Here is a 27,779-nt window from a genome sequence, read left to right as displayed (position 1 = left end):
GTCACTGCCGTCATCGCACTTGCCAAGTTGTCGTCGCATAGCCGTTGCCGCTTTGCTGCTGCTTCGCGCCACCACGCTCTGCCGCGTCACCGCCGAACTCGCCAAGCCACCGTTGCACACTAGAGAAAAGAGAGATCGATCATAGAGAGAGAGAGCAGTGATGCTGCCGTCGCTGTTGGGGCTGTCGCGGTGGTTGCCATCGTCACTAAAGGAGCTCGTCGCTGAGCTGCTGGGTCGCCGCCGGAGGAGAACTCGTCAGAAAGCTGCTGTCCTATCCGGCCGTGCTCTATCCTCCATTCTTCCTCCACTGGTTCCGCCATTATCCTTGCCCTTTGAAAACGTCGTAGGAAGGGTTTCACACTTCTGTCAGTTCTGTTTTACTACCGTTCTAGCCTGGTTAGTGGTTGTTCTGTTTTTGTTTCCGTTTTCGCTACTGTTTTACCACAGTTGTTGATGTTGTCGTTGTTGCTATGCTTTTAGTCGTTCGTCACTTTTGTTCCGTTGTGCCTTTGTTCGTTGTTTTGCTTGCCTATTGGAGCTGCTGCTGCCTCCGTCTAAATTTTTCGCTCTTTCGTACCCTTTAGTTTGGTACCATGAGTTTGGTATCTTCAGTCCCTTGAGACTAAGTTGTGAGTAGGCTTTACATTTATAATTATTTGGCTTTACATCTATAATTATTTTGATATATGATGTTTGAATTTATGACTATACTTACAAGTTATTAACAAAGGATTTGAACTTGATTTTAATAATGGATTTATTAGAACTAAATATTATTTTTGTGAAATTCGAATTTTTAATCTGCACATGAGACTATATACATGTTTGATGAAATTTTGTATTATTTTAGAATATTCGATTTTATTAAATACGTGCTTTTGAAACATTAAAGTATTGTGAATACTCACTCATATACTATGAATTTGTAAAGTATTTTGATAAGAAAGTATTATTTAATTTGATTTGATACTGTATATATTTGAAAGATCAAAGATTGGTTGTATTTGAAATTATATGTTTTGAATTGGTTAGGGAGGCTCGTATTAGAAAACCGTAGTTAACAGCGGTTATGACGTTAACCTAGATGCATCTGGCTCAAACCTCAGCTAGCAGGGGCGTTGCTAGCCTAACGTGTAGGCCACACGTTGAATCTATTATTCCGTACGGACACACTAGAGGAAAGGACTACCCCTTAGAGGTGGAGCCACCCCAAGTGTGGACTATTTGATTTGATTTCTGTATGAGAACTCCCTTATTGATTCACTTATTCATATAAATTATTATTTTCTAACTAAAATTATTTTCATAATAATGTTTAGATGGTCTCATGTAAATTATAGATGTACTGTCTAGTCACTGAGTTGCAAAACTCACCCCTTTTTAAAAAATAATTTTCAGGAATAAGTATTTGATTATGTGAGCCTTTCTATTCAAGAGCAATGATTTGCAATGGTTTCTATTCCTTGTTGAGTTCTTAGACGTCATCTGCTCCATATGTCACAGGCAGGATCCATCTATATTTATTTATTTTATTTTTGTTAAATTATGTAAGTATTCATTCTAGAAAGTGTAAATTTATCAAAAATTATTTGTAACCTTTTTATTTATCTTATATTCGAATCTGTTAAGCTTGCTAGAGAACTCTTTTTCCTGAGCGTCAGTCATGGCTCATTTTGAGCTGTGAAAAGGCCGTACTTTGTGACGAAATCATTCAAGTTTTTGTCGAATACATCTTTTGTGAACAAGTTCCAAACGATGTGGCTTATCTTTTATTCGATTTCTTCGTGTCGCTTATAGCCGTTTAGTTTACTGGGATCTTCTTCATGATGTGCCAGATGCACCACCCGTGAATTGTTGTTGGCATGTACATCTCAATGGCCCTTTGCATCGATGCGCATTGGTCAGTGAGAATGCCTTTTAGTGCCTTTCCTCCCATGCAACGGAGCCAACACTCGAATAACCATTCGAATGATTGGATGTCTTCATTTTTTATCAGGGTGCATCCGAGAAGTATCGACTAACCGTGGTGATTTACGCCCACAAAAGAACAAAAAACCAGATTGTACCTACATAAATGGACACTCACATAGTTGTGAACCGAAATGTGTAGATTCAGTGAACGTAAAGACTTAATTTTGGTGAACTGAATACCAGTTTTTGTTGTAGGTGGTGTCGAATGAAACCACGTCTCTGAAATACTCGCATGCAGTTCTGCTTCTTGCGTTGGCCCAGAATGCATTTTTGATGGAGTGATCGCCTTCGAGGTTGAGCTCGAAAAAGAAATTTTGGTTATTCTCTTTCATTCTTAATAAGTACTTTCCGAGTTCTTTGGCATCATCTTATTCGAAAATATTCCATACTTTTCTTGTGATGTAATTCCTCACGTCTTTTTCTATAACACTTAGTTTCCGGTGAATGCCAGCTGCTACTACGAATGATTGGTAAGTTTTGCTTGATCTAATTTCGGCTTCCTCGTTAGTTTCGATGGTGCAATGCGCGAACATGTTTAGCTCCCTGTGTTGTTTGAGCATCTCTGCCTGGTCTAGACAGCAGGGGTGTGAATGATTCACAACAACTTTGGAAATTATTCAAAGACCGACGTCCTTCAATATGTGTACGTAAATCTTGGCTGGACAATTTATGCCGGCTAAGGAATTTGTCTTTAGAGTTGGAGATATCTTGGATTTTCACCTCTCCTCTCTGCTGCATACGATTAGTTGATTCTTAATCTCGTCTCCCTTTCGAGTCGTGTTCCTTATTTTGGTAGAAAAACTAACAAGTTTGGAATAATTTTTGTAGAACTTTCCGGTTTCTTCTAGTGTCTTGAAAGTCATCCAACTTTTGTGACAAATTGTTCATCCACAATACACCTGGTCTGCAGAATGAACCGAACATCTTATAACGTGAAACATTGCATAGTACTAAATGAACAAAACATTATCCATTATATAAATTGATTAAATTCAAATTCAAAGGGCTGTCTGCATAATAATTATCAATTCAATTCAATTCAATTCAATTCAATTCAGAACACCCGCGTCCATTCAATTCAATTCAATTCAATTTAGCAATTACATTCCATTCAATTCGATTAAAAAAATAACCCAAACCTCATCCGCTTGATTCGTTTAAGAAGAATAATCTAAATTGCTCTCATTCAACTGATTTGAAGTTGAATCATTCATTGTTTTGATTCAGAAGATAAATGTTATGTGCAGATCAAAGAAGAAAACTGAAAACAATGGGAAGAAGATAAATACAGAAGAAAACGAAAAAGATGGACGCGAGTAGAGAAGAACGACAAAACTTATTCCATTGGATGCAATGCAAATCGATAAAGAAAATGAAAAAGAAGAACGCGAGTAGAGAAGAACTAGGAGAGCTTTACGTTGAGCAGAAGGTTTAAGTTGCAGTAGAGAAGGTTTACATTAATATGTTAGAGTGTGTGTATCACAAACGAGTTGGGGGGTGGGAGAGGCACATCTAGCAAAAACTACTTGGATAACTTGAAAGTATTTTTTGTATGGATGTGGAGCATTATTGTTGAGAGAAGGTGTAGATTGATTAAAGATTCCAGCTAGAACGTAAGAAGAATTAATTCCTTCCTTCGAGTTGGGTCGGCTTTTTTTTTTTTTTATGTGTTGTCATAAATAGAAAGGAACATTGAAACCTCAAATGAATTATTTTTCCTTGCAGAATGGAACTATCCTGGCCTTTTCATAAAGCTAATATTTATATGTGGTAGACAAATAAACATGATTTTTCAAGCGTATAAGGCGTGGGTGAAAGTACATACAGCTTTGAGCTTTAGTAGTAGAAATTGGAAAATGCGACTATAACCTTAAAAAAATATGTTAATCCTAATAAAAAACAGGAATGGGAACATGAGGAAATCCCGTCGTCCAAAAATAAAACAATTAATGTCCTTTAAACACGTAAATAAATGGACATTTGTGGAAGTATGAGTAATATTTGAATTACAGAGTGAGTGAGTCAATTACCACGGCTAATAATTCAATTTATTTCATGAGAAAAGCACTTCTTTTCCCTCCAATATGAATGCAAGACATTTATCCAGGATATCAAAATCCAACATTCAGGAACATAAGCAACACAGATGAACTGTAATCATGGTTCAGGCTTGGATTGCCATGGTTGGTAGCTTGTCCAGTCTCTCTGCCCCGGATTGAGTGCATGTCCCTTGGAGTGATAGATATACTGTTCACCCTCTCCTGACAAATTTTCTTTGTGTTCAACACCATACCTTCTTGGTTTCAGTAAAAGAAGCTGCAACAAAATTCACTGCATTATTATCTTTTAGACCACATGGCACAGACAAGGAAAGATTAAGCAAATAACTGAATTCACCTCACCTCATCTCCTGTATGATCAGTTATGAAGTGGAGCCAACCATGCCATTCAGGTGGAACTTGTGAAGCATTATATCTACTCTTCTCTGCATATTCAACCCACCTGTGCCTTCCTGCCAGTTTTCAAGGAATCCAATGGCATGCATGAGCACACAATATATTGAAACTCAAATATATTACCTGACAGATATCCAGACATGATAAGGGAAATTATTGGAAAAAGGGGGAATGCATATTATCGTATGGGCCATCAAAGGACAATATGAAAGAACTATTCTCCATATCCTTTTCTCGATCACTATGTTGTAATTCCGGTTGCTACGTGCTGTCTAGAATGCTTATGTTCAACCATTCCTGCCCATATGGATCCATGTGTAACTTAAACCATCACACACATGCACAGATTGAGACATATAAAGCAGGAGTAGGAACTAACCGTATTGCGTGTCTTCAAGTTTCTCATAGTACTTGTTACCAAATTTGTCAACACCAACAAGCGTTGCACCAATATTATGAATCTTGGTTTGCCTACATAAATTCAGACAAAAAATTGGTGAAAATTACTGGTAATATGAACCCAAGCCTTCACCAACTCTATGGAACTTGATCTTTATCCAAACAGCTTGATGACAGGAACAACCGAACAAGAATCTAAAAATAGCGACTTGCAATCAAAACCTATAAAAGGCTAAATTATCCCTTCTCCATTAGTACCAAAGAGGTTCACTTGAAAATCGAATAAATATTATTTTCAAATTTCAATTCATTCTTCAAATGCTCAATCATTACTTGAATAATAGTTGGATAAGCTCATTCAATTGCATATAAAGGAATCTCTAAAATCTATTATTTCATGAAGCATATCCAAGCAAATAGCATTTGGCTTTGAAACATGATAAAGTAGAAGATCAAAGCAGAGCAATTAATTCACTTACAAGAGATTCCCGTCCGGAAGGCACCTCCTGAAATGAGAAACAGATGTCAGCACAAATCTCAAAAGCATAATAAGCATCACATTCTTGTTCATCAAATCAAGGAATCGTCAATGATTTCAGGTAAATGAATGAACTGTGAACTTTGAAGTGAATAAACAAAACAAAACAATAGATTAATCCCTAAAAGAAAAGGAAAATGCAACAGAATCCATGGAAGTGAAGAACTTGTGTAAACGATTTCGGGTGGAAGCAAATAGAAAGGGAAAAAGGGACAAACAGGTAGCCTTCATCTTTGAGCTCTCTGAGGAAGGCACCGAAACCCTTCTCTCTGATCGATTTCATGACGTTCTTCACCACCGAGGATGCCATTTCCTCCTCTTTCTGTCTCTTTTCTCTTCTCGCCTCCTTTTTTCTTTTTAATTTTGTGTTAAATAAATAAATGTTTGAGATGTGTACGTGGCGAGAGCTGGTAGGCTACACTTAACATCATTTTCTTCCAATTATCAAATATTTAAGACTCATAATTGGAAGAAAACACCGTTTACGATCACACCAACTCAGAGCGACACTGCTCAATTGGTAATTCGTTTCTTGAAATAACGCCACTTCTTTTTAATTTATTTTCTTGAATATCTTTGATACTGTTTTAGCTTGATTCCAAGTTAGGGCTCACTGTAATGGGGGAATTCATATGCATAGTTTTTTTTTTTTTTTTAAATGAAAAAAATTCAATTATCAATTCAGATAAGGATGTAGTATCTTGTTCATTTTTCTGCTCTAATTTGAATATGCGGTTAAAGAATCGTTGCATTTTATTTCGTTTCATTTTCTCTGTTTTTTCTTCTATGGCACCTCAATTGTTTGATCTTGTGTGTGTGTGTTTTGGTTTCTTCTGTGTGGCTGATTTGATTCCCCAGCTACGTATAGATAGTTGAAAAAGCAATAGGATCAATCCTATTATTTCATTTTGCTTCATTCTTATTTGTGAAATATCCAAATTCATATGTAGTTCAGGTTACATGTGTAGAAATTAGAAGAGAGAATTGATTAATGATTGTTGTGTTTTTGTGTAGAGTGGAATGATGAGGCCGAAGACATATGCGGGTCTCAGTTTGATTGCAACTCTAGCTATCACATATCATGCATTTAACAGTAGAGGCCAGTTTTATCCGGCAATGGTGTATCTTTCAACTTCCAAGATTAGTTTAGTGCTTCTTCTCAACATGGGTTTGGTCATTATGTGTATTTTATGGCAGTTAACGAAGAAGGTTTTCCTGGGTTCTCCTCGGGAAGCCAAGGTAGAAAGGCTTAACGAGCGATCATGGAGGGAGATTATGGAAATCCTCTTTGCCATTACTATTTTTAGGCAGGATTTCTCTGTTACATTCCTTGCCATGGCCACAGCATTGCTGTTGATTCAAGCTTTGCATTGGTTGGCTCAAAAGAGGGTTGAGTACATTGAGACCACTCCTGTGCGGCTGTGTCCGTGTTATTCCACATTCGTATTGTATCTTTCATGGTTTCCTTCTTCTCCTAGATAGCGTATCCTTATACAGTTCTCTGAAGCATCTGCTTCAAACATGGCAACCGTCTGTTTCAATATTCTTTTCTTTTGAGTAAGTCGTTCTTCCTTTCCTTTTTCTTGTTCTCGTACAAATTCGCAAAACAAAACATGACCAATGTAAATTCAGAACTATGAATAGTACTTAGCAGAATTTGGGCTTGGGTGAGAATACACTTGACTTGAGAACAAGCTTGTACTTATGTGCAGTTTCAGTTGTATTTGTGAACTGATTTATTCTATTTTTCCTAATAGGAGTGTGTTTAGTATGTGAGGCTGCAGTTGTATTTGTTAGCTGATGCATTCTATTTTTCCCAATATTGTGGCATTGAAATAATATATAGTCAGGGATTTCCTTTTGACAAATGATCTTTTTCTCCCAGGTACATGATACTTGCAACTATAACTGTGTCAGTTTTTGTAAAATATCTTTTCTATATCAGTACCATGCTCATGGAAGGACAATGGGAAAGGAAACCAATCTTCACATTCTACTTGGAACTTATCAGGGACTTGCTTCACTTGTCTACGTATCTTTTCTTCTTCCTTGTAATTTTTATGTAAGTGTTCAGCCTACTATTTACATATATATGGTAGCTCTTGGATCTATGCACTCTTGGAATCGTAGTTCATTTGTGTGTTTTATTGACTCTTAATTATTTGCATTGGGCTTCAATTAAAGTCAGATTCAGTGTTATAGTTGACAATGCACATAGTATCAATTATACATCTGGTTTACTTGTTATTGTTCTCATTTTGTTAGTTTGATAGCATTGTAAAGGCTATATACTTTATGGTTTTCCCTGCTAACATTAGGTTTTCTTCAGAAACTACGGTGTTCCTCTGCACTTAATACGGGTGCTTTACGAGACATTTAGGAACTTCAAAGTCCGTGTTGAAGATTACATCCGATATTGTAAGATCACTTCAAATATGAAGGACCGTTTTCCAGAGGCAACCCCTGAAGAGCATAATGCGTTAGTTCTATACCTAACACCTCTGCTTACTATATTAAAGTTATTGTATGTAAGAGTGCTTTTCTTAAATGCCTATGCAGAAGTGATGCACCCTGCATTATCTGTCGTGAAGAGATGACTGTTGCCAAGAAACTTATATGTGGACATCTGTTTCATGTTCATTGCCTCCGATCATGGCTGGAGCGGCAACATACTTGCCCTACCTGCAGAGCCCTGGTTGTTCCACCCGAAAATGGGGCAACTGCAACTGGAGGCCAGCAAGGAGCACAATCAGATGCTCATCGACAGGGTAATCATATAATAATGAAATAATCAAACACTGCTGGTTACCAGAATATAAAACATGTTTATAATGTGCAGATTTTCTTAATTCAACCGTTAGTATTTCAAATGAATGCAGTTTCTTTGGAATCAAAAATAGAAAAATAGAGTTGAAAGTTTGATTCAATCAAGTGGATGCTTTTGCAAATTGCACCTTCTAAACAATTGCTAATGCTACATATTCTTTTTTAACTCATCATCATTTTATAAACTTTTTAATGATACTTAATATCCTTGTTATACAGTTGTATCCATCATTCATGTTCTTTTATGTACTGCTATATATATTTTACATTTCATAGTTAACTTTCAAAACCTTGTTTATTTTCCATTTTTCCTTGATGAAAACAATTTTGCTGTTTAAAATCTTTTGAATGTGTTACTTTATGATTAAATAAGCATGTTGCCTACCTTGTCATTTCAAATATTATGACACTGCATATATGTTTATTGGCTGTTTCATTTAATATTGGATATTTTAAATTGGAACAGGAACAGGGACTAGCACTGGAAGCTCAGCTCAAAATGAGGTTGGCGGTGGTGGGGCAACTGATAATTTGAGTCGCCATCAAGCCAGACTTCAAGCTGCTGCTGCTGCTGTTTCAATATACGAGAATTCTTATGTTTACCCCTCCACATCATCTTTAGTATGGTATGAATTTTGTGCATGGAAAATATCCATGTTTTTTTCTAGAGCTGATTAAGAAATCAGTCTTATGCTGTGCATTTTGCTGGTTATTGATAGTGTTGTCTAATAAAGACATGAAAAAGTGCATAAACAAAGGAGCAAATTAGCAGCCGTATTCTTCTTATATATCAGTGTCAGTTTTTAGTTGTGCGCTCTTACTGAGGCGACTTCTCAATCTCACAGCTCTCCTGGGTACGCTCTTCTACCTCTAGTTCAAATGTCTTTGGGTGAATCCATTAACACGGGGCTTAACGAAGAACAAGCTTCCAGTGAACAGGCACAAAAGCCGCTTGTTTTCCCTGGTGGACCAATTGTATCCTTTCCTCAAATGGGGCACTTCCATTTGTTTCCTTCCCAAACACATCCAGTTCCTGCAAATCATGGAATGGAGTTTGGAGTTTATCCGAATATGCCAAGTTCGCACCTGGAAGCTCAAAGAAAACTTCTTCAGTACCAGATTGAGGTACAATTGTTTCTCTCTTTAAATTATGTGGGGTCTTTGTGTCCTTTTTCCTGAATATGAAGAATAAACTAATTTGATGATTATAGTGACCATAGAATGAAATTCTCTTCTCATTGTTCTCAATTCCGCCACCAGCTTAAGAATTACATTATAGAATCTCAATAAGCACAAATGATAGCAAATATACCCAAACAAATTGGTATTATTTCTGGATGGCATGTGCTATCTAACATTATTTCATTTTGGGATTACCAAAAAGTGGACTTCAACATTGTAGTCCCTGCCGTGGCATCAAATTTTAACCCATGAAAATGTGAAATCAATCTTACTAACTCAAGATTTTTCTACCCTCACTTTTGAACAGATTCTACAAAATCAGCTCCAGCTTTTTGCAGAGGACAAAAGGTTGAAAATAGTGTAGATGAGGGCACATCATCATCATCATCATCACATCATCATCATCATCATCATCATCATCATCATCATCATCATCATCCTCAGATAGCATAGGCAAATGGCATCTAGTCATGGGATCCATCATGAAAAAGCATAATGACTGCTCCTTATTTGTGGTTTGAACCATGAAGAGACTGTCAAATGTAGATATAGCAAAAAGAAAAAGAGAAATTCAGAAATCACGAGATTCCTCCAAGCCTCCAATCTATCATCAATTTGAATTATATATGCCCTTCATGGTGATATACTAATTTGTAAATGCACAGCCCCTCCTAAAATTGTTACATTTAGGCCTTTTTTTCCCTTAGTCTTGTAATGGGCGAATGGGGGGATGCGCGCTGTACTAGCTTTTGAAAAGTCATTTACCGTTTTATTATATACATAAATAGTAAAGTATTATTTTTGTCCCCAATATTTGAGATAAATTTTAAAGTTGTTTCTAACGTTTAAATTATACTATTTAAGTTTCTAATATTTTAAAATTGTCTCAATGTTGTCCTATTGTTAAAAATCTATTAACAGAATTGACAGTGGACAAAATTGAGACAATTTTAAAACATTAAAAATTTAAATAAGATGAAAATGTTGGGGATAAAAACGATACATTACTCTTAGAAGAAGAGGTAAATACCAAATCAGTACCCGAAAGATTCTGGTACTGACAAAATGGTACATCACTATTGTTATTGACAAAATGGTACTTGAATGATTTAAAAAATTGACAAACGTGTCCTCGTGCTCGTCGAACTACAGCTCCGGTGAGGAAGATGCTAAGCTGACCACCGATTTTTTCTAACAAGATAAGTTTAATTTTAGCTAGAATTTTTAATTAAATAAATCATCAACCTAGCTGAAAAATTCCTAATTGAAATTGAAGTTGCCCTAAATCAAATGGATTTGCCCTAAATCCTAAATTGCTCTCTTCGTTCACGCATATTCCAGGTTGCAAAATTGGAAGATGCATACAGCTAAGGCTCGTGAAAAAGCTGCAACCGCGAGAAAGTAGTCATCAATGCAAGCCTTCGACGTGGATGGTGGTTTAGATATTGTGAGCAAAACCTATGACGAAACATGCTTTTGTGCCATTTCAGTGGTTCTATTGAAGTCAAAGACAAGTAACACCTAATAGATGGTTTCTACGATGCCCTCTGTGGAAGGTAAGTTTAGAGTGCTGATGGATATTTAACGAAGTAATCTAATAGCCCTCCTTATTTCGTCATCTCTGGTTAATCAATTTTAGTTTTCAATCATTCTCTGATCCATGAATTTTTTGTTTCATGCTAGAACACACAAATGCGGTGCGGGTATTTTTAATGGTTAGATGAAATACAAGAACAATGTGTGGAAGAAAAAGTATCTTTGGAAAATAGTAACATAGTGGGCAAATCAGAACAAAAAAAAAAAAGAATCAATGTCAAGTGTGGGGATGATCTGGAAATTGATAGGATGATGATGGTGCTATTTGTGGTAAATAAAATAAAGGAGCATCTGAAGAGGGTTAAATTGTTGCTGATTTTTATTTGTATATTGATTGGGTTAAATTTGGCTTTCAGTATGTTTTATTTGGCTAAGTAGGTAGACAGTGGATAGTTTAAGAGTTTAACAATGACATTTTTTTACTTTGTAATGTTAAAATAATTATAATTGAGATGATTTAATGGATGTTGTTTTATTCTTGTTCTCTGACTGAATTATTGTTGTTGTGATGTGAGCAAGCTATATAAAAGATAGCTAAACATTTAAAAATAGTTATAGCAACAGAAGCTGAATATAGCCAAATTCCATCCAAAATCCATCCTAGTTCCATTCTAATTGACAATAAGTTACAACATGTAATAAAGTTGCAGATGTTCTGATGCTCATAGGAATTCCATTGTTCATAGCAGAGTCATTAATCTATATCAGACACATTAAAATACCAGTAACATAACATGAAAATAGAATCCATAACTATTCATAGTAACATACTTCAGACCCAAAATAACACTAACAAACTACAAGAAACTAGGATGGCCTACTTCAGACCCAAAATAACACTAACAAACCACAAAAAACTAGGATAGCACTAAGATGCCATAATGACACTTATGTTCATAGTAACTACTTCAGACCTAAAATAACACTAACAAACCACAAAAAATTAGTATAGCACTAACATGCCATAATGACACTTATGTTCATAGTAACTACTTCAGACCCAAAATGGAGCTAACATCAAACTGAAAATCCAAGATTCTCATATCACTTCTTCTTCTCATTTGTGAATGGCTTTGATGGTGGTGGTCCAAATGACTTTTTCCTCTTCAAAAATGGGGTGGGCATAAAGCCTGTAAACCTGTTCTAGGTGGCTGGGCTTGCTGCTGTCATAGTTTTTCTAGTCACGGTTGGTGGTCTAAATAGAGCTGATGTTTGGACTTGAAGAGTGGGCCTAACTATTCGGGCTTGTGTCATTGATCCAGACCCACTACATGTGGCTTCAACAGTCAATGGTGAGGCTGAAATTTGAGATTTAGACCCAACAGGAGGCCTGACAACCCTAGGTTGAGCAAGGAATGGTGGTGTAGTTGCTGCATATTGTTCGGGAGTTGGAGGTGTAGTTGAAGTGGCTGTCAGTCCTCCTCGAGTGATGCTGTCTCTTCTTCTTGGATTAACTGGGTTGCTCCTTACAAAAGTAGGTTTGCCTCTCTTTGTTGATGTTGGTGATGTTGGCCTTGTGGTCACTTGAGGTGCTGATTTTGAGCTAGTTGCTGGTCTAACTAAAGTGGATGCTGCTGGTACAATGTCTGCATTAGGAGGTGGTGCATTTGTTGTAGTTGTCCCATCATTGATAGTATTCTGGATCAGTTTGGCAATTAGTTAAAAAAATGTTATATAGGTTCAGATCCAACACTTTATGAACAACAAGGTAAGCTAAATTGCATTGTTTACCTGATCAGGCTGACTTTGTGGATGGTTTTGAGTGAGTTCCTCCTCATCTACAACATGTGCAGCATGTGCAGCCTCCATGGTCTCCTCCCAGTTTGCTTTTTGCTCTCTAGCTTCTTCTTCATCAATATCTTGCTCTTTAGCTACTGCTCCAATTGGTCTCTCAGAACAAGTTCTACTATTATGTCCAACCTTGCATAGAGACAATCAATAAAGTAATTCAGCATTCACATAGACACAAACATTTCAATTATATTTTGTAAATATATGTTAATTAATAATTTTGTTTGACTAACTCTATTATAGGTTTGACATGTTATTTGTCTATATCTTCTCTTGGCATTGTATTGGCTCCCAGAACGTTGCTTAGTGCTGTCCTTTTTTCTCTTCTTAGGTCTGCCAATAGGCCTCTTGTATGGAGGGGGTAGACATGGCAACCCTTTATGTTGCTCCAATACTCTTGACTTAGTATACTGTTAATGTGAAACTGGTAAGTCTTATTATATGCCTCAATGGTGAGTTTGTGATGGACATAATCTTCAGGCTTCTCATTCTTTCTCTGAATTGCTGTAGTCCCATGACAGCATGGTAGTCCAATTAGCTGCCATTTTCTGCATGTTCTCTCCCGTGTGTTCACTCTTACTCTATATTGCCACTTTCTAACTTCAAATTGGTTGTGCTAATCATCACCACACCATTGTTCTTCCCAATAATTAGCTTATCTTTTATCCTTGTACAAGAGCAGCTGTCCAGTGTAGGCCATCAATGCGTCCTTGTGAGTAGCCATTGTCTTCATGATGTAGAACCTGGACTCCTCAAGCATTGTCAAAATACTCTTCCCTCGAAGACACACAATTGTTGAATTAAAAGACTCACAGTTATTGCTTGTCAGATTATCTACCTTCGGCCACTCAAAAAACCTTGATCTCGACCATTGCTCTTGCTCAAATTTTGACAAATACTCCCACGCTTGTTTATTGATCCATTTCACATTAGCCATTGCATCATTGAACTCTTGATCAGTAGTTGCTTTCGCACATTGCCAAAATACTCCCTTAAGTTCTTTATCCTTCTATCTCTTATTCAGGTTTTTCCATATATGCATACAAAAAAATCTATGCTTGACACCTGGCATTACATATGCTGGTATTAATCCTTGCATTAAAGAGTATACTCCATAATTAGAAGATATTCATGCAATAATATAAAGAAGAATCTAACACCACAAAAATAGGTTCATAGTGCATATCACCTTCTGCTGGTCAGACATAAAAATCCATTCATTCTCATTGTAGTCCCCTATGTCACTATGTAACTCCTCAAAAAAGAATCTCCAATTTTACCTAGTCTCTGCATCCACAACCCCGTATGCAATTGGGAACAGTTGGTTGTTCGCATCTTGACCAACGACTGTTAGTAATTGTCCTCCAATTTGTAACCTTTCAGAAATGTCCTATTCAATGTGATAAAGGGTCTACACCCTGATTTAAATCCATTCTTGCAAGCAACCAAACAAATATACAAGTTCCTAAACTTTGGCAACCCATCCGACTGTGGAGTAGTCCCTATGTTTGCTCTTAACCCAGGATTAGCCTTCATTATTTCGTACAGATAGTCTCTCAGCCTAAGGTATTGATCATTCTTTGTGCCTTTAATAACATCTTTTGCCTTATCCATAGTTCTATATATCATCTTCTCATTAACCGAAATATCATACTTCACCTTAAATCACTCTTGTGCCTCCCTCTGTAACATGTTGGGATGGATTCTGAGTTTTGACACCAGCTCTTCAGCAACCCAAGCACATGCGACTGACTTACTCTTGTTGCTTCTCGGACATGTATGTTCATCTACAAATGTCTTAATCTAAAATGAGGCTGGATAGTTGGTCCTTGCACAGTAACACAACCAAGGGCAGTCGGGGTCATAGCATATCACCCTGCACCTCTTCTTCTCGTTCCTAAGATAGAATACCTGTCTCCCAATTTGTATGTTTTACTTCCGCACTACTGCTTTGAAGTGGTCCATGGTCTCGAACTCCATGTTGAACTCCAAAGTAATTTTTCCATATGGTGTGTTGGGGTTATGTTGAGAAAATACAGGTTCCTCTTCATCATCAGATCCAGGAGGGCTACATAGTTCTTCAGACTTGTATTGATACATCTCAGGTCCACTGTCTCCATCTTCTCTATTCGGGTTAGGCACCTCTACCTTTGGTTCTTCATCATCCTTTCCAAGTACAATTCTCTGTCCAGACGGTTGAGGCCTGATGAACGGATTTTTGACGGTTTAGAATTCACAAATAAATCCTCGTTGCAAGTATAGTTTCTCCTTTCATACAAAAGATTGTTTGTCACAAGTAATAAAACCCCTAATAAAAATAATAACCGAAGTATAAATACTCGGGTCATCTCTTAAGGAATTGTAGGGAAGTGTTCTTATAATTGGTTATGTAAGGGTATCTTTTGGGGTTTTTGAAATAAGAAACAAGAAAAGTAAATTGCAAGGAAAATAGACTAATAACTAGAAAAGTTCTTGGCAAGGTATGAGAACTGGAAGTCCTATCCTAGTTATCCTTATCAATTATGATGAGAATTGTCTGTTTCTCCCACTTAGTTAACCTCTAACTATGGAGGAAATTCAAGTGGACTAATTAATCAACTCCTAATTAATCAACTCCTAAGGAAAGACTAGCTTTAGATGGATCCAAATCAACTAGCAACCTTCAATTAACAATCAACAAAGGAGTTTGATAACTCAAGAGTCTCCAATTACTCAACCAAAGCCAAAAATATAAACATCTAACTTAAAATCCTCCCAAGCATTTTATTAAACACTTGGAAGGCACAACACAAAAGCATAGAAAAGCAATAAGAGATAATAAGATCCAAACAACCAATTGAAAGCATCAATAACATAAATTGAAGAAAGCAATTATAAATATAAAACACCTCAAATTACATTAAATAGAAAATCAAATCTAACATGGAGTTCGTAAACCAAATTGGGGAAATAAACAAATCAACAAGAGAAATAGATGAACTAAAGTATTAGAATAAATAAAAGTAGAAGAGAAACTAAATTAAAGGAACATTGAACCTGGAATTAAGAAGAAATAAACCTAAATGGAGCCCGGAAATTACCCCCAGCGTTTTCTGCATTTTCTGCACGTGGCGTATATCACGCGTACGCGTCAGTCACGCGTACGCGTCAAGTACGCTGGTGCACGAAATTGTGATCTCAATGGCGCCAACAACTTGGTACGCACAATTGTAATCTCAACTCCTTTACACAACTTCGCACAACTAACTAGCAAGTGCACTGGGTCGTCCAAGTAATAAACCTTACATGAGTAAGGGTCGATCCCACGGAGATTGTCGGCTTGAAGAAAGCTATGGTCATCTTGTAAATCTCAGTCAGGCGATTCAAATGGTTATGGAGTTTTAATAATTAAAAGATAAATAAAACATAAAATAAAGATAGAGACACTTATGTGATTCATTGGTAGGAATTTCAGATGAGTGTTTGGAGATGCTCTATCCCTTCTGAATCTCTGTTTTCCTACTGCCTTCATCCAATCCTTCATACTCCTTTCCATGGCAAGCTGTATGTTGGGTGTCACCGTTGTCAATGGCTACTTCCCGTCCTCTCAGCGAAAATGGTCCTCTACAGTTTCTGTACGGCTAATCAACTGTCGGATTGCTCGTCTCAGATGAAAAATGCCATGCACAGATATCATATGGCTAATCAGCTGTTGGTTTTCGATTGTGTAGGAATAGGATTTACTATCCTTTTGCGTTTGTCACCACGCCCTACAGTCGCGAGTTTGAAACTCGTCACAGTCATCCCATCCCAGATCCTACTCGGAATACCACAGACAAGGTTTAGACTTTCCGGATCTCAAGAATGCTGCCAATTGATTCTAGCTTATACCACAAAGACTCTGATCTCGGTCAGATGCCCCATTGTTAGAGGGGATTCAATGTGAATCATTGATTAGAAACCCAAGAGATATACATTCAAGCTTGTTTTCATGTAGAACGGAAGTGGTTGTCAATCACGCGTTCATAAGTGAAAATGGTGATGAGTCTCACATAATCATCACATTCATCATGTTCTTGTGTGTGAATGGATATCTTAGAATAAGAATAAGCATGAATTGAATAGAAGAACAATAGTACTATGCATTAATACTCGAAAAACAGCAGAGCTCCACACCTTAATCTATGGTGTGTAGAAACTCCACCGTTGAAAATACATAAGTGAAAATAAGGTAGGCATAGTCGTGAGGCCAGCCCCCAATGTCTAAGGACTAACAATGATCAAAAGAACTTCCAAAAGCTCGTCCAAAGATTAAAATACAATAGTAAAAAGTCTTATTTATACTAAACTAGTTACTAGGGTTACAGAAATGAGTAAATGATACAGAAATCCACTTCCGGGTCCACTTAGTGTGTGCTTCGGCTGAGCATTGAAGCTTTCATGTGTAGAGGTCTTCCTTGGAGTTAAACGCCAGTTTATAACTTGTTTCTGGCATTTAACTCTGCTTTGCAACTTGTTTCTGGCGTTTAACGCCAGAATAGGGCAGAAAGCTTGCGTTAAATGCCAGTTTGCGTCATCTAAACTCAGGCAAAGTATGGACTATTATATATTGCTGGAAAGCCCTATATGCCTAATTTCCAACGCAATTAAGAGCGTGCCATTTGAGTTTCTGTAGCTCCAAAAATTCTATTTCGAGTGCAGGGAGGTCAGAATCCAACAGCATCAGCAGTCCTTTTTCAGCCTCTGAATTAGATTTTTGCTCAGGTCCCTCAATTTCAGCAAGAAAATACCTAAAATCACAGAAAAACACACAAACTCATAGTAAAGTCCATAAATGTGAATTTTGCTTAAAAACTAATAAAAATATACCAAAAAATGAATAAAACATACTAAAAACTACCTAAAAACAATGCCAAAAAGCGTATAAATTATCCGCTCATCACAACACCAAACTTAAATTGTTGCTTGTCCCCAAGCAACTAAAAACAAAATAGGATAAAAAGAAGAGAATATACAATGAATTCACAATATCAATGAAACTTAGTCCCAATTAGATGAGCGGGACTAGTAGCTTTTTGCTTCTGAACTGTTTTGGCATCTTACTTTATCCTTTGAAATTCAGAATGATTGGCATCTATAGGAACTCAGAATTTTAGATAGTGTTATTGATTCTCCTAGTTCAGTATGTTGATTCTTGAACACAGTTACTTTATGAGTCTTGGCCGTGGCCCTAAGCACTTTATTTTCCAATATTACCACCGGATACATAAATGCCACACAGACACATACCTGGGTGAACTTTTTCAGATTGTGACTCAGATTTGCTAAAGTCCCCAATTAGAGGTATCCAGAATTCTTAGCACACTCTTTTGCTTTGGATCACGATTTTAACCACTCAGTCTCAAGCTTTTCACTTGGACCTTCATGACACAAGCACATGGTTAGGGACAGCTTGATTTAGCCGCTTAGGCCTGGATTTTATTTCCTTGGGCCCTCCTATCCATTAATGCTCAAAGCCTTGGATCCTTTTTACCCTTGCCTTTTGTTTTAAAGGGCTATTGGCTTTTTCTGCTTGCTTTTTCTTTTTCTTTCTTTTTCTCTCTTTTTTTTGCCACTCTTTTTTTTTTCACTGCTTTTTCTTGCTTCAAGAATTAATTTCATGATTTTTCAGATCATCAATAATATTTCTCTTTATTCATCATTCTTTCAAGAGCCAACAAATTTAACATTTATAAACTTCACTATAAAAAATATGCACTGTTCAAGCATTCATTCGGAAAACAAAAAGTATTACCACCACATCAAAATAATTAAACTAATTTCAAGATAAAATTTGAAATCCAAGTACTTCTTGTTCTTTTGTAATTAAGCACATTTTTCATTTAAGAGAGGTGAAGGATTCATGGAATCATTCATAGCTTTAAGACATAGACACTTGACACTAATGATCATGTAATGAAGACACAAAACATAGCCAAACATGAAGCTTAAAAACCAAAAATAGAAAAATAAATAGACAAGGAAATTAAGGAATGAGTCCACCTTAGTGAGGGTGGCGTCTTCCTCTTGAAGAACCAATGGAACGCCTAAGCTCCTCTATGTCTCTTCCTTGCCTTTGTTGCTCCTCCCTCATAGCTCTTTGATCTTCTCTAATCTCATGGAGAATGATGGAGTACTCTTGGTGCTCCACCCTTAGTTGGTCTATGTTGTAATTCAAGCCTTCCAAGGAGGTGTTGAGTTACTCCCAATAGTTATGTGGAGGAAATTGCATCCCTTGAGGCATCTCAGAGATTTTTTGATGAGGATCTTCCTCATGCTCTTGTTGAGGTCCATGAATGGGCTCTCTTGTTTGCTCTATCCTCTTTTTAGTGATGGGCTTATCCTCTTCAATGAGGATGTCTCCTTCTATGTCAATCCCAGCTAAATTGCATAGATGACAAATAAGATGAGAAAAGGCTAACCTTGCCAAGGTGGATGACTTGTCAGCCACCTTGTAGAGTTCTAGAGGTATGATCTCATGAACTTCCACTTTCTCCCCAATCATGATACTATGGATCATGATGGCCCGATCCACAGTCACTTCAGATCGGTTGCTAGTAGGAATGATGGAGCGTTGGATAAACTCCAACCATCCTCTAGCCACAGGCTTAAGGTCCGGTCTTCTCAATTGAATCGGGTTGCCTCTTAAGTCTCTTTTCCATTGAGCTCCTTCCATACATATGTCCATGAGGACTTGGTCTAACCTTTGATCAAAGTTGACCCTTCTAGTGTAAGGACATGCATTTTCTTGCATCATTGGCAAGTGGAATGCCAACCTTACATTTTTTGGTCTGAAATCTAAGTATTTCCCCCGAACCATTGTAAGCCAATTCTTTAGATTCGGGTTTATGCTTTGATCATGGTTCCTAGTGATCCATGCATTGGCATAGAACTCTTGAACCATTAAGATTTCGACTTGTTGAATGGGGTTGGTAAGAACTTTCCAACCTCTTTTTCGGATTTCATGTCGGATCTCTGGGTACTCATTTTTCTTGAGCATGAAAGGGACCTCAGGGATCACCTTCTTTTTTTCCACAACTTCATAGAAGTGGTCTTGATGGACCTTTGAGATGAATATCTCCATCTTCCAAGACTCGGAGGTAGAAGTTTTTGCCTTCCCTTTCCTCATTCTAGAGGTTTCTCCGGCCTTAGGTGCCATAAATGGTTATGGAAAAACAAAAAGCAATGCTTTTACCACACCAAACTTAAAAGGTTTGCTCGTCCTCGAGCAAAAGAAGAAAGAAAGAAGGGGAAGAAGAAGAAAATAGAGGAGATGGAGGGTTATAGGAGGTTCGGCCAAGAGGGGGAAAAGGTGTTTGTTTTGTGTGAAGATGAAGGAGTAGTGATGGGTTTATATAGGGGTGAGGGGAGGGTTGGGTTTCGGTCATTACAGTTGGGTTTGGGAGGGAAAAGTGTTTGAATTTTTAAAGTGAGGTAGGTGGGGTTTTTAGGGAAGAGGTATGGAGTTGATTGGTGAAGAGAATATAGGGAAGATGATATGATTTGATTGGTGAGTGAGAGAGAAAGAGAGGTGGGGTAGGTGGGGATCTTGTGGGATCCACAGATCCTGAGGGGTCAAGGATTTCATCCCTGCTCTTTTTAGGCGTGTAAACGCCCTTACTGTGCAATCCTGGCGTTTAACGCCAGATTGCTGCTTGTTTCTGGCGTTTAACGCCAGCTTTTATTCCTTTCCTAGCGTTAAACGCCAAGCTGCAACCTGTTCTGTAGCCTGTTTTTGGCATTTAACACCAGTCTGGTGCTTGTTTTTGGCGTTTAATGCCCAGAATGGTGCCAGACTGGGCGTTAAATGCCCATTCTGCTACCCTTACTGGCATTTAAACACTAGTAAGTTCCTCCTCCAGGGTGTGCTATTTTTAATGCTGTTTTTGATTTTTCTTGAATTTTTGCAATTGTTTTTGTGACTCCACATGATCATCATCCTAAAAAAAAGGAAAATACATAGATAAATAAAATTGGGTTGCCTCTCAATAAGCGCTTATTTAATGTCAATAGCTTGACAGTGAGCTCTCATGGAGCCTCACAGATATTCAGAGCATTGTTGGGACCTCCCAACACCAAACTTAGAGTTTGACTGTGGGGGCTTTGTTTGACTCTGTATTGAGAGAAGCTTTTCATGCTTCCTCTCCATGGTTGCAGAGGGAGATCCTTGACTTTTAAACACAAGGTAGTCCTCATTCAATTGAAGGATCAACTCTCCTCTATCCACATCAATCACAGCCTTTGCTGTGGCTAGGAAGGGTCTTTCAAGGATGATGGATTCATCCTCATCCTTCCCAGTGTCTAGGATTATGAAATCAGCAGGGATGTAAAGGTCTTTGACCTTTACTAACACGTCCTCTACCTGTCCATAAGCCTTTTTCATGGATTTGTCTGCCATCTCTAATGAGAATTTGGCAGCCTCTACCTCAAAGATTTCCAATTTCTCCATTACAGAGAGTGGCATTAAGTTTATGCCTGACCCTAGGTCACACAGAGCCTTCTCAAAGGTCATGGTGCCTATGGTATAGGAAATTAAGAATTTACCAGGATCCTGTTTCTTTTGAGGTATTGTCTGCCTAATCAAGTCATTCAGTTCATTGGTGAGTAAGGGGGGGTTCATCCACCCAAGTCTCATTACCAAATAACTTGGCATTCAACTTCATGATTGCTCTAAGGAACTTAGTAACTTGCTCTTTAATAATATCTTCATCCTCTTCAGAGGAGGAATAGTCATCAGAGCTCATGAATGGCAGAAGTAGGTTCAATGGAATATCTATGGTCTCTAGATGAGCCTCAGATTCCTTAGGTTCCTCAATTGGGAACTCTTTTTTATCTAGAGGACGTCCCATGAGATCTTTCTCACTGGGATTCACGTCCTCCTCCTCCTCTGTGCATTAGGCCACACCAAACAAGGTTATGACCTTGCACTCTCTTTTTGGATTTTCTTCTGTATTGCTTGGGAGAGTACTAGGAGGAGTTTTAGTGACTCTTTTACTCAGCTAGCCCACTTGTGCCTCCAAATTTCTAATGGAGGACCTTGTTTCATTCATGAAACTTAGTGTGGCCTTAGATAGATCAAAGACAATGTTTGCTAAGCTAGAGGGGTTCTGCTCAGAATTCTCTGTTTGTTGCTGAGAAGATGATGGAAAAGGCTTGCTATTGCTAAACCTGTTTCTTCCACCATTATTAAAGCCTTGTTGAGGCATTTATTGATCCTTCTATGAGAAATTTGGATGATTTCTCTATGAGGGATTATAGGTGTTTCCATAGGCTTCATCCATGTAATTCACCTCTGCCATTGCAGGGTTCTCAGGATCATAAGCTTCTTCTTCAAAAGATGCTTCTTTATTACTGTTGGATGCATTTTTGCAATCCATTCAGACTCTGAGAAATCATGTTGACTTGCTGAGTCAACATTTTGTTCTGAGCCAATATGACATTCAGAGCATCAATTTCAAGAACTCCCTTCCTCTGAGGCGTCCTATTACTCACAGGATTCCTTTCAAAAGTGTACATGAACTGATTATTTGCAACCATGTCAATGAGTTCCTGAGCTTCTGCAGGTAAGCTTCATAGAGGGATTCACCTTCTTTCTGTCTGAAGGTTTGAACATCCACTCTAAGCTTGCTCAGCTTTTGAGGAGGAAAGAGCTTGGCTAAGAAAGCCGTGACCAGCTTATCCCAAGAGTTCAGGTTATCTTTAGGTTGAGAGTCCAACCATATTCTAGCTCTGTCTCTTACAACAAAAGGGAAAAGCATAATCCTATAGACCTTAGGATCAACTCCATTGGTCTTAACAGTATCACAGATATGTAAGAATTCAGTTAAGAATTGAAAAGGATCTTCTGATGGAAGTTCATGAAACTTGCAATTCTGTTGCATTAGAGAAACTAATTGAGGCTTTAGCTCAAAATTGTTTGCTCCAATGGCAGGGATTGAGATGCTTCTTCCATGTAAGTTGGAATTTGGTGCAGTAAAGTCACCAAGCATCTTTCTTGCATTGTTGTTGGGTTCGGCCATGTCTCTTTCTTTTTCGAGATTCTCTATAAGGTTTTCTCTGGATTGTTGTGCTTTAGCTTCTCTTAGCTTCTTCTTCAGAGTCCTTTCAGGTTCAGGATCTGCTTCAACAAGAATGTCCTTATCCTTGCTCCTACTCATATGAAAAAGAAGAGAACAGAAAAGAAGAGGAATCCTCTATGTCACAGTATAGAGATTTCTTTATGTGAGTAGAAGAAGAAAAGAATAGAAGAAGAAAAATTCGAACACAGAGAGAGAAGAGAAGAGGGTTCGAATTATGAGTAGAAGAGAAGTGTTAGTAAATAAATAAATAAATAGAAGGAGATGAGAGAGAGAGAGAGAGAGAATTCGAATATTAAAAGAAGAGAGAGGAGAAATATTTTTATTTTTATTTTATTTATGATGTTAGTTTCGAAAATTAAGAAAGGGAATGAAATTAAAAGTTAAAACAATTAGTTAAATAAAAAAGATTTTGGAAAAGAAGAAGGTGATTTTCAAAAATTAGAGAGAGAAAAGTAGTTAGGTGGTTTTGAAAAAGATAAGAATTAGTAAAACAAACAAAAAGTCAATTAGTTAGTTGAAAAAAATTTGAAAATCAATTTTGAAAAGATAAGAAGTTAGAAAAATATTTTGAAATCAAATTAAAAGAGATATGATTGAAAAGATATGGTTGAAAAAGATTTGATTTTTAAAATTGATGACTTGACTAACAAGAAACTAAAAGATATGATTCTAAAATTTAAAGTTTGAATCTTTCTTAACAAGAAAGTAACAAACTTGAAATTTTTGAATCAAGACATTAATTGCTAATATTAATTTCGAAAATAAAAGATAAAATTAAGAAAAAGATTTTTGAAAATTAATTTTAAAATTTTTGAAAATAAAAAAATAAAAAAGATTTGATATTTGAAAAAGATTTGAAAAGATAAGATTTTTAAAATTGAAATCTTGACTTGACTAACAAGAAACAACTTATTTTAAAATTTTTTGACTAAGTCAACCCAAAGATTTCGAAATTTATGAGTGAAATAAGGAAAAGATATTTTTTTATATTTGAATTTTTAATAAGGAGAGAGAAAAACACAAAAATGACTCAAAACATGAAAAATTAATATCAAAACAAAGAAGACATGCAAGAACACTTTGAATGTCAAGATGAACACCAAGAACACTTTGAAGATCAAGATGAACATCAAGACTTATTTTTGAAAAATTTTCAAGAAAAGAAAAATATGCAAGACACCAAACTTAGAAATTTGTAATGCTTAGACACTAACAAACTAAAAATGCATATGAAAAACAAGGTAAGACACAAAACAAGAAAATATGAAGATCAAACAAGAAGAATCACCAAGAACAACTTGAAGATCATGAAGAACATATGCATGAATTTTTTTTTCGAAAAATTTTTTGAAAATTAAAAAGATGCAATTGACACTAAACTTAAAAATTGACTCAAGACTCAAACAAGAAACACAAAATATTTTTGATTTTTTTATTTTATTTAATTGTTTTTGGATTTTTCGAAAATTATCTTTAGAAAAACGAAAAAGAGAAAAAAAATTTTGAAAGATTTTTGAAAACCTTTTGAAAATAAAATAAAGGTTGAAACAAAAAGAAAATGACCTAATCTGAGTAACAAGATGAACCGTCAGCTGTCCAAACTTGAACAATCCCCGGCAACGGCGCCAAAAACTTGGTGTACGAAATTGTGATCTCAATGGTGCCAACAACTTGGTACGCACAATTGTAATCTCAACTCTTTTTCACAACTTCGCACAACTAACCAGCAAGTGCACTGGGTCGTCCAAGTAATAAACCTTACGTGAGTAAGGGTCGATCCCACGGAGATTGTCGGCTTGAAGCAAGCTATGGTCATCTTGTAAATCTCAGTCAGGCGATTCAAATGGTTATGGAATTTTAATAATTAAAAGATAAATAAAACATAAAATAAAGATAGAGATACTTATGTGATTCATTGGTAGGAATTTTAGATAAGTGTATGGAGATGCTCTATCCCTTCTGAATCTCTGCTTTCCTACTGCCTTCATCCAATCCTTCATACTCCTTTCCATGGCAAGCTGTATGTTGGGTGTCACCATTGTCAATGGCTACTTCCCGTCCTCTTAGTGAAAATGGTCCTCTACGATTTCTGTACGGCTAATCAACTGTCAGATTGCTCATCTCGGATGAAAAATACCATGCACAGATATCGTATGGCTAATCAACTGTTGGTTCTTGATCGTGTAGGAATAGGATTTACTATCCTTTTGCGTCTGTCACCACGCACTACAGTCACGAGTTTGAAGCTCGTCACAGTCATCCCATCCCAGATCCTACTCGGAATACCACAAACAAGGTTTAGACTTTCCGGATCTCAGGAATGCTACCAATTGATTCTAGCTTATACCATGAAGACTTTGATCTCGGATTCAGATGCCCCATTGTCAGAGGGGAGTCGATGTGAATCGTTGATTAGAAATCCAAGAGATATACATTCAAGCTTGTTTTCATGTAGAACGGAAGTGGTTGTCAATCACGCGTTCATAAGTGAGAATGGTGATGAGTGTCACATAATCATCACATTCATCATGTTCTTGTGTGCAAATGGATATCTTAGAATAAGAATAAGCATGAATTGAATAGAAGAATAATAGTACTTTGCATTAATACTCAAGGAACAGCAGAGCTCCACACCTTAATCTATGGTGTGTAGAAACTCCACCGTTGAAAATACATAAGTGAAAATAAGGTAGGCATAGCCAAGAGGCCAGCCCCCAATGTCTAAGGACTAACAATGATCAAAAGAACTTCCAAAAGCTCGTCCAAATATTAAAATACAATAGTAAAAAGTCCTATTTATACTAAACTAGTTATTAGGATTACAGAAATGAGTAAATGATGCAGAAATCCACTTCCGGGCCCACTTGGTGTGTGCTTGGGCTGAGCATTGAAGCTTTCACGTATAGAGGTCTTCCTTGGAGTTAAATGCCAGTTTGTAACTTGTTTCTGGCATTTAACTCTACTTTGCAACTTATTTCTAGCGTTTAACGCCAGAATAGGGCAGAAAGCTGGCGTTAAACGCCAGTTTGCATCGTCTAAACTCGGGCAAAGTATGGACTATTATATATTTTTGGAAAGCCCTGGATGTCTACTTTCCAACGCAATTAAGAGCGCACAATTTGGGTTTCTGTAGCTCCAAAAAGTTTATTTCGAGTGCAGGGAGGTCAGAATCCAACAGCATCAGCAGTTCTTTTTTCGCCTCTAAATTAGATTTTTGCTCAGGTCCCTCAATTTCAGCCAGAAAATACCTGAAATGACAGAAAAACACACAAACTCATAGTAAAGTCCAGAAATATGAATTTTGCTTAAAAACTAATAAAAATATACCAAAAAGTGAATAAAACATACTAAAAACTACCTAAAAACAATGCTAAAAAGCGTATAAATTATCCGCTCATCATACGCGCACGTGTCGCTGTGCAAATCTCCAAATCATGTGCACGCGTCAGGTACGCGCATGCGTCACTCCTCGCTAGTTATCTCCTTTAATTCGTGTACTCCTTCCTTTTTTGCATGCTTCCTTTCTATCCTCTAAGCCATTCCTGCCTTGTAATCTCTGAAAACACTTAACGCAAGTATCATGGCATCGAATGGTTTTAAGAGAGGATTAAAATTAGCTAAATTAAGACCAAAGAAACATGTTTTCAATCATAGCACAAAATCAGGAAGGAAAATGTAAAACATACAATTTACATGAATAAGTGAGCAAAAAATTGATAAAAACCACTCAATTGAGCACAAGATAAACCATGAAATAGCAGTTTATCAAGGCCTTGGATGATTTCTTCTTTTATTTGTCTTCTCATTTGTTTGTGTAACATTATCTGTTACAAAATCAGTTAAGATAGGTAAGCATCTCCTCCAAGTTATGCAATGATACATGTTTCACAGCAATGATACAATGTTTATTGAGATATGATATAAGTAAACAGAAACAAAAGGTTAACCTGTTGCATTTTTTGTAACCATTTACTCTGGCATCAAGTCATCCACAATTGGAGTTCCAAAATGATCACCTTCATTAGCATCATTAGCATTATTCTCATGTTTGTCTTCATTTATTGTCTCAGCTTCTCCAGAATCACCGTCAGCCTATCTAGTTTCACCAGCTCTTCTTTCATAGGGTAAACCACTTAGTGGTGGTCTTGGATGCCTCTTTCTAACCTTCTTAACACCCTTCTCTGGAGCTGCTGCTACTTTAGTGTCTTTATCCCCATTTACTTCATTCACATCTTCATTCATAACACTACTCACACCTTTATTCAACTCATTAACCTCAATAGTGGCCTCATTCACAACTTCGTTCACAATTTCGTTCACAACAACACTCACACCTTTATTCAACTCATTAACCTCAAAAGTTGCCTCATTCACAAATTTATTCTCCCTCTCATTAGTCTCACCAATTACTTTATTAGTCACTTTATCTTCGTTCACATTATCAACAGACGGATTGATTTCATACACACTCTCACCACTACCATCAGACACCACATCTTCGTCAACAATTCCAGGGTTGGCATCAATAGGATGATCAAAATAAAGATGGACAGTGTTATCATTCTTCATCGCACTCTCACACATTCTCATCACTTCGGCATCCGTCCTAAGCACTCTTAAACCCTTAGCTAAATCTAAACCAGGTTCTAGCCAATACATTTCATTATATTCAGGGTAACCAAAGTCTAAAAATAAGTCCTCAATAAAAAATAAATTGCATGTCTTCATATTCACCCTATGTATCTCAGTTACTAAACCCCCATCGTATATCACATTACCGTCTCCATCCCTTTTCTAGGAACCCATGTGATGATACAAAAATATAACTAGATGATCCATCTAAAAAATAGTAGAGAAAAAATACAATGAATAAACAAGAAGTTATAAGCACAGAAAACAAACAATAAAAATGGCCCACTACTA

At 37.0% G+C, this 27,779-nt stretch overlaps 2 protein-coding genes and 1 pseudogene across 2 annotated transcripts; 1 reads left to right on the top strand and 2 right to left on the bottom strand.

The window, feature by feature from the left end:
• Positions 1-3,836: 3,836 nt before the first annotated feature.
• Positions 3,837-5,881, bottom strand: LOC107488459 (probable NADH dehydrogenase [ubiquinone] 1 alpha subcomplex subunit 12). The gene is made up of 5 exons (XM_016109207.3): positions 5,583-5,881; positions 5,306-5,332; positions 4,807-4,898; positions 4,374-4,483; positions 3,837-4,287 (listed from the first exon to the last, which is right to left on the bottom strand). Exons 1-5 carry the CDS (start codon positions 5,672-5,674, stop codon positions 4,129-4,131), a joined length of 480 nt encoding a protein of 159 aa, XP_015964693.1. The 5' UTR covers positions 5,675-5,881; the 3' UTR covers positions 3,837-4,128.
• On the top strand, positions 5,849-10,179 carry LOC107488458 (ERAD-associated E3 ubiquitin-protein ligase HRD1B-like; annotated as a pseudogene).
• A 4,512-nt stretch (positions 10,180-14,691) lies between these two features.
• On the bottom strand, positions 14,692-27,515 carry LOC107488409 (uncharacterized). Its single transcript, XM_016109162.1, has 3 exons — positions 27,021-27,515; positions 26,830-26,948; positions 14,692-14,962 (listed from the first exon to the last, which is right to left on the bottom strand). Exons 1-3 carry the CDS (start codon positions 27,513-27,515, stop codon positions 14,692-14,694), a joined length of 885 nt encoding a protein of 294 aa, XP_015964648.1.
• Between the last annotated feature and the right edge of the window lie 264 nt (positions 27,516-27,779).

Source organism: Arachis duranensis, chromosome 5 (assembly GCF_000817695.3).
Source record: "Arachis duranensis cultivar V14167 chromosome 5, aradu.V14167.gnm2.J7QH, whole genome shotgun sequence".
In the NCBI taxonomy this organism is placed as follows: domain Eukaryota; kingdom Viridiplantae; phylum Streptophyta; class Magnoliopsida; order Fabales; family Fabaceae; genus Arachis; species Arachis duranensis.
Note: the sequence above shows the minus strand (reverse complement) of the source record. Positions and strands in the feature narration are given on the sequence as shown.

Bases quoted from the DNA above. Each gene is read 5' to 3' on its own strand.
- LOC107488459 (XM_016109207.3), bottom strand. From the start codon at position 5,674: ATGGCATCCTCGGTGGTGAAGAACGTCATGAAATCGATCAGAGAGAAG. The intron at 4,899-5,305 runs GTAAGTGAATTA...GAATTTATGTAG, and splicing joins CTTCCGGACGGGAATCTCTT to GCAAACCAAGATTCATAATA. The intron at 4,484-4,806 runs GTTAGTTCCTAC...GAAAACTGGCAG, and splicing joins ACTTGAAGACACGCAATACG to GAAGGCACAGGTGGGTTGAA.
- LOC107488409 (XM_016109162.1), bottom strand. From the start codon at position 27,515: ATGTATTGGCTAGAACCTGGTTTAGATTTAGCTAAGGGTTTAAGAGTG. The intron at 26,949-27,020 runs GTTAGAAAGAGG...GAAACTAGATAG, and splicing joins CAGAGAAGGGTGTTAAGAAG to GCTGACGGTGATTCTGGAGA. The intron at 14,963-26,829 runs GTAAATGGTTAC...TCCGTTCATCAG, and splicing joins GTGGATGACTTGATGCCAGA to GCCTCAACCGTCTGGACAGA.